Source organism: Leucoraja erinacea, chromosome 33 (assembly GCF_028641065.1).
Source record: "Leucoraja erinacea ecotype New England chromosome 33, Leri_hhj_1, whole genome shotgun sequence".
NCBI lineage: Eukaryota > Metazoa > Chordata > Chondrichthyes > Rajiformes > Rajidae > Leucoraja > Leucoraja erinaceus.
This window is the reverse complement of record NC_073409.1, coordinates 7,957,698-7,972,380: the sequence shown is the minus strand read 5'-3', so window position 1 is coordinate 7,972,380 and position 14,683 is coordinate 7,957,698. Positions and strand designations below refer to the sequence as shown.

General features: G+C 40.1%; 2 protein-coding genes and 1 pseudogene across 2 annotated transcripts; 2 read left to right on the top strand and 1 right to left on the bottom strand.

Annotated features, from left to right (window-relative positions):
• The first annotated feature begins 220 nt into the window (after nucleotides 1–220).
• On the top strand, nucleotides 221–7,879 carry LOC129712614 (bcl-2-related protein A1-like; annotated as a pseudogene).
• Nucleotides 7,880–7,978: 99 nt separating this feature from the next.
• Nucleotides 7,979–13,798, top strand: LOC129712615 (5-formyltetrahydrofolate cyclo-ligase-like). Its single transcript, XM_055661166.1, has 2 exons — nucleotides 7,979–8,091; nucleotides 13,395–13,798. Exons 1-2 carry the CDS (start codon nucleotides 8,043–8,045, stop codon nucleotides 13,616–13,618), a joined length of 273 nt encoding a protein of 90 aa, XP_055517141.1. The 5' UTR covers nucleotides 7,979–8,042; the 3' UTR covers nucleotides 13,619–13,798.
• On the bottom strand, nucleotides 8,381–12,629 carry LOC129712613 (complement C1q tumor necrosis factor-related protein 4-like). Its single transcript, XM_055661165.1, has 4 exons — nucleotides 12,032–12,629; nucleotides 11,875–11,952; nucleotides 11,072–11,159; nucleotides 8,381–9,795 (listed from the first exon to the last, which is right to left on the bottom strand). Exons 1-4 carry the CDS (start codon nucleotides 12,032–12,034, stop codon nucleotides 9,404–9,406), a joined length of 561 nt encoding a protein of 186 aa, XP_055517140.1. The 5' UTR covers nucleotides 12,035–12,629; the 3' UTR covers nucleotides 8,381–9,403.
• Nucleotides 13,799–14,683: the final 885 nt, after the last annotated feature.

Sequence of the window (14,683 nt, the reverse complement as noted above, 5' to 3'; positions counted from 1 at the left end):
GCAGGATAATAGATCGGCAACAGAAATGAGCAGATAACTGGCAGAGAATCCGAGCATGTATGAGGTGTTGAATTTTGGGAGGTTGAATGTTGAAGTTATACGTCAAGTTGAATGTCGAAATAATACGTCAGTGCGGAAACAGCGGGGAAACACTAAGGCGGTCGTGAGCAGAGATCCTATAGCGAGCAAGATAGTCTACTCCTCTAGTATATTTAGTCTACTCCGCTATAGGATCTTTGGTCGTGAGCAGAGAATAAATATGGTGATGTGATGCTTGGGTCGTCACTGTTGTCTGAGATGCAAGCGCCTGAAAAGATTATGGGCTGCGAACATCCAAACTCCGAGGGGTTCTGCTACTTACTGGCGAAGGATTATTTCCGCTTTGTGCTAGACGGCTCGGAGTCGCAGCCGGCGGCCAACACAGCGGCTGAAACTCTGCGCCGCTCCGGCTCCTCATTGCTCGCAGACGGCCAGGAATTACAGCGCTGCGTCGACAAATTAAACCTGGGGTCCGCGGAAGAGACGAAGCGAGTGCTCCTCGACTTAATGAGAGAGATCTACTCGGACGGGATTGATAATATACTGGGGCAGGATTGTAACGTTGTACACTTTCTGTGGGGATCTGGTCAGGCACTTGATAGAGAAGGGCGTTTTCTATCGAGTGCTGATAGAAGAGTTAGCTCAGTGTGTCGCCCAATACACTTGGACTCACAAAGCTGTGTGGATCATGGAGAATGGAGGCTGGGTCGGAGGAAGATTTTGATCAAAAGTGTTCTGGAATTCCATGTCCTTCTTCAAAGGCAGTCCCTCGGAATTGAGGATGACTTGCTAACACTCTGGTTTTGTGGTTGTAAAGTAGTTAATGAGGCTTGTCTGAGAACTGCTGTCTCTATGCAAGAAGATGGGGCAGGTAGATAATTTCTGTCATGGTATGCTCCCTCTGCCTCTTGCACAGTGCCTCTGTGTGCTCCTGATCCATACCCTTGAGGTTCTCACTACCATCCCAAATACTGCTTCTCTGCTTTGGATAGCCATGGGACAGAGGCATCTAAGAGTCAGTGCATATGTTGCACCTCCTCAAAGATTCCCGAATCTACCCCCTCTGTTTGGTACATCACATCTACTTTAATATCTTCACCAAATCCATCTTTCACCACATCAAACATAATTAAGCCTGACCTGGCTTGTTTAATGCATTTCCCACAGGCAAAACATAATCCTATCATGGATTAATGCCTCGAATTGAAGACAGATGGAAAGTTCTCATTTAGTACCTTAACACATTTGTGCACAGGTTTTCATTTTTGCCCTGAGTAGTCCTCACTCGTCCATATACCCCACATCACCACAATATCACAATATTTAGATTATCAAAGGAAAAGGAGACAAAAATAATGAGCAATAAACCAAGGTGCTGGAGGAATTTAGGGAGGAACTTAGCAAGCCACACATCTTCTGTGCAGTGGAATGATAAATGATGTTTGGGATCAGGATCCATCTCTAGTTCCCACACATTCAGTTTACCCAGTTCTGTTGATATTCAATTTTCACACAAGGAAATACTCCTAATCCTAATTACCCATATATTCTCATAGCCCATCAGCTTATTTTCTCACCATCCCCATATTTACACATTTACTTATTCAATCAAATCTTGACCCAGTTTTTGCCTTTTTATGTCAAGCCTCATTGGATTTACTAACAGTATCTGTGCTAAGATTTCTCCTAACCCCTTTATCTAATGCTACATTCTAAACTCTGCATCTTGCCACACCTTTTATTATAATTTTTTTTGTTACCACCCATTAATCTGCATTAGGACGACAGATGGCACAATGGGCTAAGTGTTCGGCTGGCGACCGGAAGGTAGCCGGTTCGAATCCCGCTTGGAGTGCATACTGTCGTTGTGTCCTTGGGGCAAGACACTTCACCCACCTTTGCCTGTGTGTAAATGTAATGTAATTATGTGAAGCACTTTGGGGTCAATGCAAGTTGACTAAAAATGTGCTATATAAATAAGATTATTATTATTATTATTATTATTTTAAACGATAACTATGAAAAAAAAACCCACTTGTAATGCTGAAAATAAAAATAAAACAAAATGTTGGAAAATTTTGCCAGCTCCAACAGGATTCCATCAGCAGACACATAGTCAGACTTTTGGATTGAATGATATGTTGGGAGCTTGTTTGTTTGTGTGTATGGGTGTCCATAAAGGGGCTGTCCCGCTTGGGCGTTAGTTTCGCATCATTTACACGTCATGGCGCATGGTGAGACGTAGTGGCGTAGACAGTGACGCACTGTCGCATGCGGCGCCCCAGGATTTTGATTTCACAAAATCTTCGCGCGCTACCTGCGTGACGCGCAAATGACACCCACGTGGGACAGGCCCTTAAGTCGTGTGTTCACAACTCTGAGGCAGCCTGTAATTTAGTGCTCTTTGCTATGCAAATTGTCTTGGTTGCTTTAAGCTCTAATTATTTTGCCTCTTCTGTTCTTTGAAACAAGCCTCGCTATAGATTCAATTCAATAGACACAACCTCCTCTCTATAGATTCCCTCCTTTACAATTTTACCATAGCATCTTTTTATTTTTATCTTCTAAATAAGTGAAATCTTGTTGCGTTTCCTGAAGGTGTTTGATATGCAAACTGGTTTCTGTTAAATATGAATCTTTCTGCAAACTATTTCCTTGTCAGCATGTCTCAATTAATAACATTCTCACCTGTCACTCAAAAGATAGTGGATTCAAGTTAAATTTTGTCCCACTTGTCCCACAGATTAATCTAACTCTTGGGTAAATCTATCTGCCAGTCGATGCTTCTCCATGTCAAATTAGAAGTTAGATTGAGGTCCCTTATGCCTGGAAGGGGGGTAAAATATTACATGGTTTTATTTTGAACATGAGCAGAATTGTGCCAATTGTGATAACCAATATTTAACCCTGAATTCATATCTTTAAAACCTATTTGTCCCCACAGTGTGTTAACATAGTGTAATGCTATTGTGATGCTGCATAAATGAATTTGATCATTTGAACTTGATAATTCATTGTGTGACTTGTTTATCAATGGATTGCTTTGAGTACTCTGGGGATATACTGCACTTGTGTTTGGAAGTGTCTGAACAGACATTTGTCAGCGAATCATACAGCATGGATACAGGTCTCTCAGACCAACTTGTCTACCAGTGGGCACCTTTCCTTACTAATCCCATCTGCCAGTAAGTGGTCCACGGCCTTCCATGCCTGGTTTCCAGTGCGCATCTAGCTACTTCTTAAATTCTGTCAGTGACCAAGCTTCAGCTATTCTCCCAAGCAGCACATCAACATTACTCAATGCTCTCTTGACATTTCCACTAAATTCAGTTACATATGCATGGCCCATGGGGAAGATGATCTCCACTGCATAAGGTGCCTGCCTCCACATAACTCTGCCGTTGCACATCAGACAGGCCCCCTCACTGTCCATCTTCAAAACCAGTATTAAAACACATTTATATTCCTTGGCTTTTGACCCTGCTTGAGACTTTCCTCCTGTTTTAGTGCTTTTAATGTTTTTAATTTTATTGTTTTTACTATTTATTTTAATGTTTTTATTGTTGTGTAATAATTTCTTGTCCATGATTAGTCATGTACAGCACTTTGTTGCAACAGTGGTTGTTTTTAAAGTGCTCTATAAATAAAGTTATTATTATTATTATTATTATTATTATATTAAACACCATCTGACTGACTGGTCTGACTGCTCTGATGGATACTTCCAGCATTTGCATGGAATCACCCACCACAGAAGCACATAAGTGGGTTGTTCTCTAGAGTTCAGGAACATTAGAGGTGATCACATTGAAATGTACAAAATTCCTACACCACTTGACAGGAAGGATGCAAGGATGGTGTCTCCCCTGGCTGAGGTGTTGAGAACAAGGTGCTACAGATTTACAATAAAGCATTGCACATTGATGAGAAATGACTTCACTCAGTGGATGGTAAATTCTTGGTATTTACTTCTCAAAAGTCCATGGGGAAACTTAAAATCAACATTCATACCACTGGCCTGTAAGCTGCCCATGCAAACTATCCTCCAATTTGTGTTTGGTCTCACTCGAGGAGACCTTGGACAGAAAGGCCTGTGTAGAAATGGGAAGGAGAATTAAACTGTCCAGCACCCGGGAGATCAGATATGTTCAGGCGGGCTGAGTCAAGGTGTCCTGCTAAACGATCGACAGTCTGCATTTGGTCTTGCCGATGTATAAGAGTTTGATTCGGAGACAAAATTATGCTGCAGCAAAGGGAACAAGCATCAGGCATGCACTAATTTATAGTGAACTGGAGAGGGTGTTGTCAGAGGCAGAACAGACTTAGTAACCAAGTGTTGTAGCCAGCCTGTGGGTCAATCAATTGGGTTTTAGTTTGTTAAGTATATTCCATTTAATTTCATATTTAGGCAGACGCATCAGATGTTCAAGCCCCATTTCTGAAGAAAGGTCTTGACCTGAAACGTCACCCATTCCTTCTGTCCAGAGATGCTGCCTATCCCGCTGAGTTACTCCAGCATTTTGTGTCTACCTCCAATTTTTTACCATTGTGATCCTTGAGTCTTCCTTATTGCACATTCTTTTCTCTAAATGACCTTGTCATAAACAATTATATTACATTTATAATATATATTTAATTGTTCATATTTATTTTGCCTCCATTTGGGTACTTTAAATCTCCAGCGACTATTGACGTTGAAAATTCCCAATTTACCCAGCAGATGGCAGTGCACTACAAATCTTTGCGAGTTGTTCAAAGTGCTTACCTCCATCAAGTGGCCTGCCTTTGCTAATACCTTTACCTGCTTCTTTGTAGAAGTCCTGATGTCGAATGAGTGTAGACCTGCTCTTAAGCTGTTAATTCAAGTTCCATCTGTCGATTTTTGAACTGACCTTTCTTACGCTATGACATTGAGTTCTGTGAGACAGCATAGACTTTGTCGTGCTACATTGCTATGAGCTTACTCTGAGCCATTAATGGTGGTGCTGGTTGAATCATTGTAACAATGTTCATATCAGTGGATATTGTCAGGAAGATATAAATATCTGAATATGATGCAATTTTGAGTTGCATTGGCATAAAAGGGGATTTGTTTATGTTATGTCTAAATCAAATTGAAGCTGCACATGAGTCAAATGTCAGGGGAATACGATGACTATAGTTACAACACTGGCATCTCCCCAACAGTGTGGAAAACTGCATAATACATAAATTGCTGGATTGTTCAAATTCTGCCTTGCATTTAAATATGATTAACCACTTCCATCGGGCATCCTTCAGGCTTAAAAAGCTGCTTGAATCAACAATGAATTAAAGGCCAGGCATTTCTTGAATGTTTATTGTGGAGACCACTTGAAAACTCCTATCTGAAAGCCAGTGAAATCAGCTGACTGGGCGAATGTTATTTGAGTTTTCAAAATAAGTGGCTGAGAAACCACAGCATGGTTTCTGTACAACAGATTTCAGAGTGTGGGTTGCTGTGAGTGAAGGGGCTTTGGTGAGCACAGGGGATGACAGAGTAAAGGGGGGGTCATTTTATAAATTAGAATGATGGCAGTGAGATCAGTCCATGTGTTGTAAATGACCACTTCTGCAGCCAATGTCATCAGCTTGAGCTCTGGGTGATGGATTCAATGCCCGTTGGAGACACGACAGTGCTGAGAGGTACGTTGGGAGCACTTTTAGAGTTGGCCTCTCTGCAGCTTAAGGAAACACTGTTAGAGGGAATGTGTGATTGTCAGGGAGAGGAAATAAAGTAGGCAGGTAGTTGTGAAGTCCCAGAGTATATGCCACTCTGGAAACTCTTCCTATCTTGGAAAAAAATCGGGATGCATGTTTCTTTGTGGAGTACAACTGAACCAAAATCGTGGTGAGTGATTCAGCTGCACAAGGGAAAGAACAGGAGCACAAGGGCATTAATGGTAGGAGACTTGATAGTGATACCTGAAATTTGATATTGACTCGGGAAGGCTGCACTGTGTTCAGAAGGAAGATGAGGCACTGAATATCTTCAAGGATGCTGCCTGTCCCGCTGAGTTACTCCAGCATTTTGTGCTTACCTGAGGCACTGAAGTGTTCAGTCTCCCCATTACTGTAGTACCTGAAGTCCCGATGTCCGTTGTAACACAAAAACAATGGCTATTGTACATTTTAATTTCATCGTATGCATTCCATACTTTATCATACACAATATCTATTCCCACAGGCCTGATATTTTTCAGGGGTGTAACAAATGATATTTAATATTGTGGTTAATCTTGCACAAACTTTTCAGGATGGATACAGATCTGGTTAGAAGAGGAAACGCTGATTGATATAGTCTGTTGTTCACAGGTTTTACCTCCTGGAGAGAGTCTATTCATGAATATGCTGCAGAGAATAACGAGGTCTAAGATAGAGGACTGGTGGCAGCTAGTTTGTGGATAATCTGCCTCAGTGTTTGATTAAAAGCAGAAACAGCTGGAAATGCTCAGCGGTCAGGGAGCACGATGAAGAGAGGATAGAGTTCTAATTTTCATTAGAAATGTGTATTTGGCGGGATTTATGTACCCAATCATTGTAACTCAGCTACGATTAGGTACAAAATGATACCAGAAAGAAAGAAAGAAATAAGGAGCAGTAAGAGAATATTAATGTGCAGTGAGAGGCATTGCTCTCATTTTCCTGTAAGCAGGTGCCTAATGTGGATTAAAGGGACATAGAATTCATTTAGATATTAATTTTAGGTGTGAAACCGATCCCACATCAGAGAGATGTGGAAAGTGAAATCCATTATTCACTTAAGAGTGTTTGTTTTCCTTCCAGGGGATTGCTGGGGGTTGAGACCTGGAGGTCTAGGGTATCAGTGCTGCCTGACCCACTGAGTTACTCCAGGATTTTTGTCTACATCATTTAGTAAGATCATATTTTACCTCCATGCCATTGTGCTCACTAACCCAATATCTTTGATTGTCTAAATATCTAAAAACCTATTGATCGCTCTATCAAACACAAATTAAATTTTCATCCCAGTTGGTTGAAAATTTCAATAGTCTACAAACCACTGGGTAAACCTCGAAAGCTAATGGCGTGGTGGCCTTCATAACAAGAGGAGTTGAGTATAGGAGCAAAGAGGTCCTTCTGCAGTTGTACAGGGCCCAGGTGAGACCACACCTGGAGTATTGTGTGCAGTTTTGGTCTCCAAATTTGAGGAAGGACATTCTTGCTATTGATGGAGTGCATTGTACGTTCATGAGGTTTATTCTCGGGATGGCGGGACTGTTGAAAGAATGGAGCGACTGGGATTGGATACACTGAAATTTAGAAGGACGAGAGGGTCCCTTATGGAAACATAAAATTATTAAGGGATTGGACACCCTAGAGGCAGGAAACATGTTCCTGATGTTGGGGGAGTCCAGAACATGGGGCCACAGTTTAAGAATAATGGGTAGGCAATTTGGTACGGAGATGAGAAAAATCTTTTTCACCCAGAGAGTTGTGAATCTGTGGAATTCGCTACCTCAGAAGGCAGTGGAGGCCAATTCTTTGGATGCTTTCAAGAGAGAATTAGATAGAACTCTTAAAGATAGCGGTGTCAAGGGATATGGGGAGAAGGCAGAAACGGGGTACTGATGGCGGATGATCAGCCATGATCACAGTGAATGACGGTGCTGGGTCGATTCCTGCACCTATTGTCTATTGTCTAATAAAGAGATTTATTCTCATGTCAGTCCTTAATGGTAACTCCTTGGTTTGAGATTGTGATCACTGGTTTTAGACATCCCAGCAAAGGATTTGTCTTTATTTCACTGAGAACACGTCCCATTATCTGAGCTCAAAAGTATGAGCCCTACCTCTTCTCTCCGGAGACAGTATGGGCCCTAATTTCTCTTCCGTCATCAAACTGCCATCTCAGAATTTAACCTGCTGCACCTTTGTTGTGCTTCCTCTTTCACATAAAGGAAGAACAAACCTGTACAAAATATTCTCGGCACGTCCTCAGTGTTACCCTCTATAATCAGAACATGATGTCTTTACTCTTCTTTATTCTTCTACTCAGATCTTCCAATGAAGGTAATGCACCATTTGACGTCCCAGTTGCTACTGAATCTGCTTAATCTTTTAGAGCTCTGTGTACAAGGACACTCTGGTCCCTCTGAACACCGACACCTTTTCATTTCTCGCCATTCGCAAAATACTCTGCATTTCTATTTTTTGTTTGGCTGAAAGCTCCAAATTCTACTGTTCCCCTGCATCTGGCTTTCCTTTTCTTCCTCACTTGTATTCTCTCTCTCTTTCTTCCATCTCCCCACTTAACCTTCCCCACTACCTTCTACTTAGCCTCCCCACCTCCCCCTCTGAACAACTGCTCATTCACTGCTGGTGTACAGTTACTCCTTGGCATAATGCTCACTCCCCGCCCGGATAGATTTCTGATCCTGGCCTAATCTTTTCATTACCTTCCAACCTCAACTTATTGTTGTAAAGTGGAATGCTTTAATCAACATTTAAAAGCCATTCATCATATTGGTGATGTTTTAATTAAAGTCATGTCATTGTTTGTTTTACTACCATCTGTGAGAATCAATACACAAAATCCAATGATGATGCTTTAGCCTTTATTGATAAATCTGCAAACAGCGGTAGCTACTGACTGCATTCTATAAAATACACCATACGTGCATTATCTTTGCACCTTTGAAGTTGCATTTGTTTTTTTGCCGAGCAGGCCATGATTTAATGTGTCGGATGGAACTGCAGATGCTGGTTCAAACTGAAGATAGACACGAAATGCTGGAGCAACAATAATTATAGGAGAAGGGGAAACGAGAGATATAACGCGCTATATCTCTCATTTCCCTTTCCCCTGATTCTCAGTTTAAAGATGGGTCTCGACCTGAAACGTCACCCGTTCCTTCTCTCCAGCGATGCTGCCTGTCCCGCTGAGTTACTCCAGCATTTTGTATCTATCTTCAGGCCATGATTTAACTTCCATTCAGACACGGTCTTCAATGATCCGTGCCTTTGGCTCCTCTGCACGGTTCTTCTTACTTAACTTCTAACTCTTTGGCCCTTGTTCAACATTTATCTATGAACTGGATTAATTATTGGAGCAGCCCAAGCAATAAGCATTTTTTAAAAGCGAAAACACACTTGAAATCATCTGTGATTTCCAGGGACAATCCACTCTCCTGTTTGGTGTCTGGACATGTGAGATTGGTGGGACAAAACCTTTGTCTGTAAAATTGAACATGTTATTTTCTGACTACTGAAATGAGTATTCAGCAGGTTGTACTTGAAACTTCAGATTCTATCCCACCAAGCTCTTATGTTGCAACACTGAATATAAGAATGAACCCTGACATTTCACGCTGTCTTCTTAGGCTTAACCATATATGAGAAATCCCTGGAAGCTGATTGATCCATCCCGGCTCCAGAGTCCTCCACGTTCAAGCCGGACCCACACAGATTCAAACTTTTCGAGTTTCAATATGGCATTCTTGACAGCGAGCTGGCTGGTACCAGCAGACAGCACACTGTGGATGTTACTGATTTTTGTCTCATTCTTCATCAGGACCACGTCAGTAGGAACCCCTCTCTTTGGCAGAGAAGAAAAACTGAAGAAGTATATACCAGGAACTTGGCATATGAATATCCCAGTGGTGGGGTTGTAATCTTTGGTTGTGTTGAGATTAAGCTTATCAAAAATAATGGTCACGTTGGTCCCTATCACATGTTTATATGAGGTTCGCTCGGCATCAAAACTCACGTTGTTGCCTGTGAAAGTAAAATTGTAGATTGAACCTAATGGCAATATGACTACTTTTATTGTCTCTCCTTATTGATGATGTAAAGATTAAAGTGTAGAGCACAATCCACCTTGTATATAAGCAAACAAAATTCAAATAATTTGAGGCAATTGACTCTTGGATTGGAAATGGAAAAGTGCAAATCACATTCTAGAGCATTTAATTATAGGGAGTTGTGGGTTATTCAAAGGGAAGGCAGTTGAATACTGATTGAAAAATAAAAATGGGCAGCTTTTATAGAGTCAATGGCCCGGGCAGCGTTTAGCTGCATTCCTGTAACAAACCATAGAATTGCATTTCAGAACGTCAAAGTTGGAGCTTCCTGAGGAACCAGAGGGATGAGAGTTGGTGAATCAGCAAGGGAGAGATGTGGGCGTACGACAGATATTGGGTTAACAATACAGGTGAAACCAGGTTGAATACGAAAAGATTAGAGGGGAAAATGAAAAAGCGTATAAAAGATAATACATGGACAGACAACATAAATGAAGCTTCTATAGAGTAAATTAAGAAAATTCCCCCTGGTTGAAATGTCAGGATCCATAAAAAATATAAACTTCTTTAATGCCGCAATTAGTGATGATCTGAAATGCATTATCCTCAATAACGTGTGGACAGGAGATTTGGTCATGTTTATCAAAAAAGAATTGGAGAACTACTTGAAGGAACAATGTTTCCAAGCCCAAGAAAGGAGCCAATGGATCAGTCTATCTCAAGTACTCCTTGAAGAATTTGAACTGGATTGGATGGATTAAATGCCCTTTTTGTGCTGAAATGAGTTACTTCCAGTTTGTGTATCTGGCAGGTTGTTGCAGAGTAAATCTACTCCTAAAAAAGACACAAAGCTGCAGAATAACTCAGTGGATCAGGCAGCATCCCTGGAGAACATGGGTACGTGACATTTTGGGTTGGGACCCTTAGTACTAATTGTAGGTTTATCATCTCTGCTCTTTGTCCAACTGTCTGCCAATCAAAACCTCGCCTCGCCTATGTTTACCAATTACTGGCCATGATTTGTCATTTCTCCCCTCTCGACCAGGTTCCCCTCCCTTCCCAGTTAGAAAGTGGAATAGAATGGATTTCCTCCCAATCCTACCTGGAATTAATTATGGTGTTATTATTATTATTGACACTCGATGAATATGTTTTATTAACTCATGATTTAACTCATGGTTGAATTACGTGGCCATCATGGCAAGCAACAATTCGTTATACCCACATCTTTTTTTTGCAAAAGAACTCACCTCCACACGTATTATCATTTCCCATTTTGGGATTTGGCATTTGAGCCTGGTGCAGTGGTTTCACATCCATTTCTTCATCAAGTGTTTCCTGAACCATTCAAATAATTGGAAGAAAACTCATCAATTGTTCAGGCCATTCATTTATAAAGAATCATGCAATTAATTAATTAACTTTTGGGATTAATCAGTAAGTAATTAATTAATTAATTAATTGATCCCTGATTAATCCCAAAAGTTATTTTGGAAGATCTTAACATTTTAAACCGTAGAATGCAAAATTACTTTTGAAAGTTTAACACAAGATATATTTGGCTTCTGTGATGGTTTCTGTAAAACGTATATTGCAGAGGAAATGATGTGAACTGGAAGAGACACGACCATGAAGATATTCAAATAATAGAATGATAACTTAAATGGAAGATGTTGGGGATACGCAGGTGGGGGAGTTAGAGGGTGAAATAAGATGTATAGATAAAAAGAGAGTGAGAGAGGAAGAAAGAGTTGCAGTACTGCGCAAAAGGAGAATGTAGATGGAGAAGGAGGGAAGGAGCATATGAACAGATGTAAGGCAAGAGAAAGGATGGGAAGAAACAGTAAAAGATCATGAAGCAAACTAATCAGATACAGAACGGTGATATCAGAGCAAATATAAATAATTGGACAATCAAAGAATAACAGGAACAGAGAGATGAAGGGAAAGAGTGCAAAATGAACTGGAATATTGTGACCATAACAGAAATAAATAACTGGTGTCATTCAAATGGAGTATTAGAAAATACATATAATTAATTTTCTATCCTTACCAGAAAATATTCCAGATCATTGTCCAAAGTGCTCGATTGATAGATACAGTAAAAGAGGATCAAATACAGCAGGTTTCTCTGAAATAAAATAAAACATCCTTTCACTTGGGCAAAAAGAACCACATTTGTTAAACATTGCCAATGCAACTTCACGTACCATTTTGATCAGAGCAGCTTTCTTCTCTCCAACTTCTTGTTCAGCCAATGTGTTTGGTCTTCAGGTCGTTTGGTTTATAACTCCTTCTGTTTCACACATTTGAAGCATCGCCAAATGAGATTTGATAATATTTTGGTGCTTCCTCCAAATATGTCATAAGTCCAGCCTCCAAAGTAGCAAACCCAGAGTCAGTATCATTCTTGCTGATGAATCATCCCTAAATGTTTATGAACAGGTTTCTGAGTTTGCCAACTCGAGGCACTGTCCAGAACAAAACGAGGGCCATACGGGCATCTGAGAAGAATGGTGTTGTTGCCACTTCACACATGCACAAACAAAACAATCCTCGCATCTTCATCATGAGTCCCAATTTCCAGTTCTTGGAATCATTTTCGTTGATACTTTTGTAGTTTTTGCTTTTTTGCCCACTTCTTGTTTCTTCTGTTATATCACAAACAGAGCCAGGCGTAAAGCAAATGGGCTTTCAATCCTGCTCCATTATACATTCAAAATAATGATTGATCCTTCTCATTATGATAATTGTTGATCTTTCTCCCGCATTATGCCAATATCCCTTAATATCCAGAAATCTATTCTCTGAATGCAAGTATGCACCAATTAAGAAAATAATTAAACAATGAAGTACATTATAGATTAAAATGGTATTTCCACAATTTTGTTAATAGTAAACTTGATGTTCCCTTGATCTTTATACTTTATAATAATATGTTTCATGAAGTATGACGTAGTTAAACATCTTGAGATCATGAAAAACCCTCTAATATTTTTCTTTAATACTTTTTTAGCTTCACGTTTTCTAGAACCAATAATACTCACTTATTGCTTGCCTTAGAAAAGCTTGTATTGGCCTGAAATGTGTGCCTTTTCTGTTTTTATAGCAGCTTTACAGTATTCACAGTTTCTTACTTTAAGAATAGAGGACAAGGCTTTGTTGGATTAAAGTTTTGTGGAGCTTCTGCTATACGGTCACGTTAAATGCTTCCAGATCATCATCATGGTGAAAGGAGTCTATTTGAGGGCAACAGTAAAATCTTTTGTTATTCTTAACCTTAAACAACTCTTGAAATAATTCACAACAGCTTTATTAAACAAGACTTAATATTTATGTTACTACCTTAAACCTATTCTTTTGCATTCAGTAAAAGTCACACAGATGTAGTACAAAATTATTTGATATCAACCCATGCAACAAATGAAAAAAGAAAGACAGGGGATTGTTTGTTCAAGTTCCTCAGCTGGACACTCTCTTCTGACGTGTAGTTTGGTGTTTTTTTTTAACCTTCATATGGTTATGTACTTGATATTCTTTCTCTTTCAACAATATTCTTGCTCTTTCAAACAGGAGGCCTTGATCTGATCCTGATGCCTGGACTGGGGTTCGACAAACATGGCAACAGATTGGGAAGAGGGAAGGGTTACTATGACACTTACCTGGAGCGTTGTCTTAAGCATCCAAAGGGCAAACCCTACACAATTGCCGTGGCCTTCAAGGAGCAGATATGTGATCTGGTGCCTGTGACTGAAAGCGATAAGCCAATTGATGAAGTATTGTATGAGACATCGTAGATGAGTTCTTTGGATCCTGGTGAATTGGACAGAAAGATCATTCTAAATAAAGGACAGCAATTATCCATGAACGCTGAAAAGAATAATCATTTATGAAGAGGAAAATCATTTAATTTGACTTTCTGCTAATCAGTGGCGAAGAACATTGATGACAACAATTATGAGAAATAGATTTTACCCATTGGACTGTGTCATAAAGTTGGAAACACAAGTATTGAAAATTTATATATTTTTATGCAAGAAAGGTTTTAATTCAATAAAGATTTTTATGTAACGTGTTGAATTATTTATTTGTTGTCACAAAACAGCAACGTTCATTCTTCAATGTTCATTTTACTTCTCGGTGTAACTCTGGTCCTGCCCTCCACTGCCTTAGGCCTCCTGTTCCTGTACAGACATACTAAGGTTTTGGATGGAACCCATTCTGCTGTGGAATGGAATTGTCATTATTTTGCCACTTCTTCTTATGAACCATTGGCAACTGGACCTCTTTCATCATATGAAAGCATTTGTTGTCATGTCTGTTGTGATCTTTGTACATCAAGCCAGTTCAGCTGCACACACAGGAGAATAAATGAGGAGGAAACAGTGTGAGAACATTTTATCATGATCAAGGTATTAGATGACTTAGCTGGCATAAAGTGGATGAATTCCCATGGTCTGGTAGGATGTATTCTAAACTGCTATGGGAGGCAAGGGAGGTAGGTGCTGGGGCCTTGATGAACTTATATATCTTCACTGGCCACAGGTTAGTGTTGGGTGCCTGGAATAAATCAAATGCAGTTCCCTTATTCAAGAAGGGCAGCAGAGAGAGATAAGCCTGGTAATTGCAGGTCAAGACAGCAGCAGGGAAGATATTAGAAAAAAATGTGTGGGATGGGATTAATCTGTATTTTGAAAGGCAGGGGTTAATCATAGACGACAAGGTTTATCTAACCCCATTTGACTGAATCACTCATGATTTTTTGAACACCATGCTGCACACAGTACAGTACCTTGACTGATAATTTAAGTACTTGTCGCTCTTTTCACAACCTCATGGCAAAATAATATGTCTATGTAGAG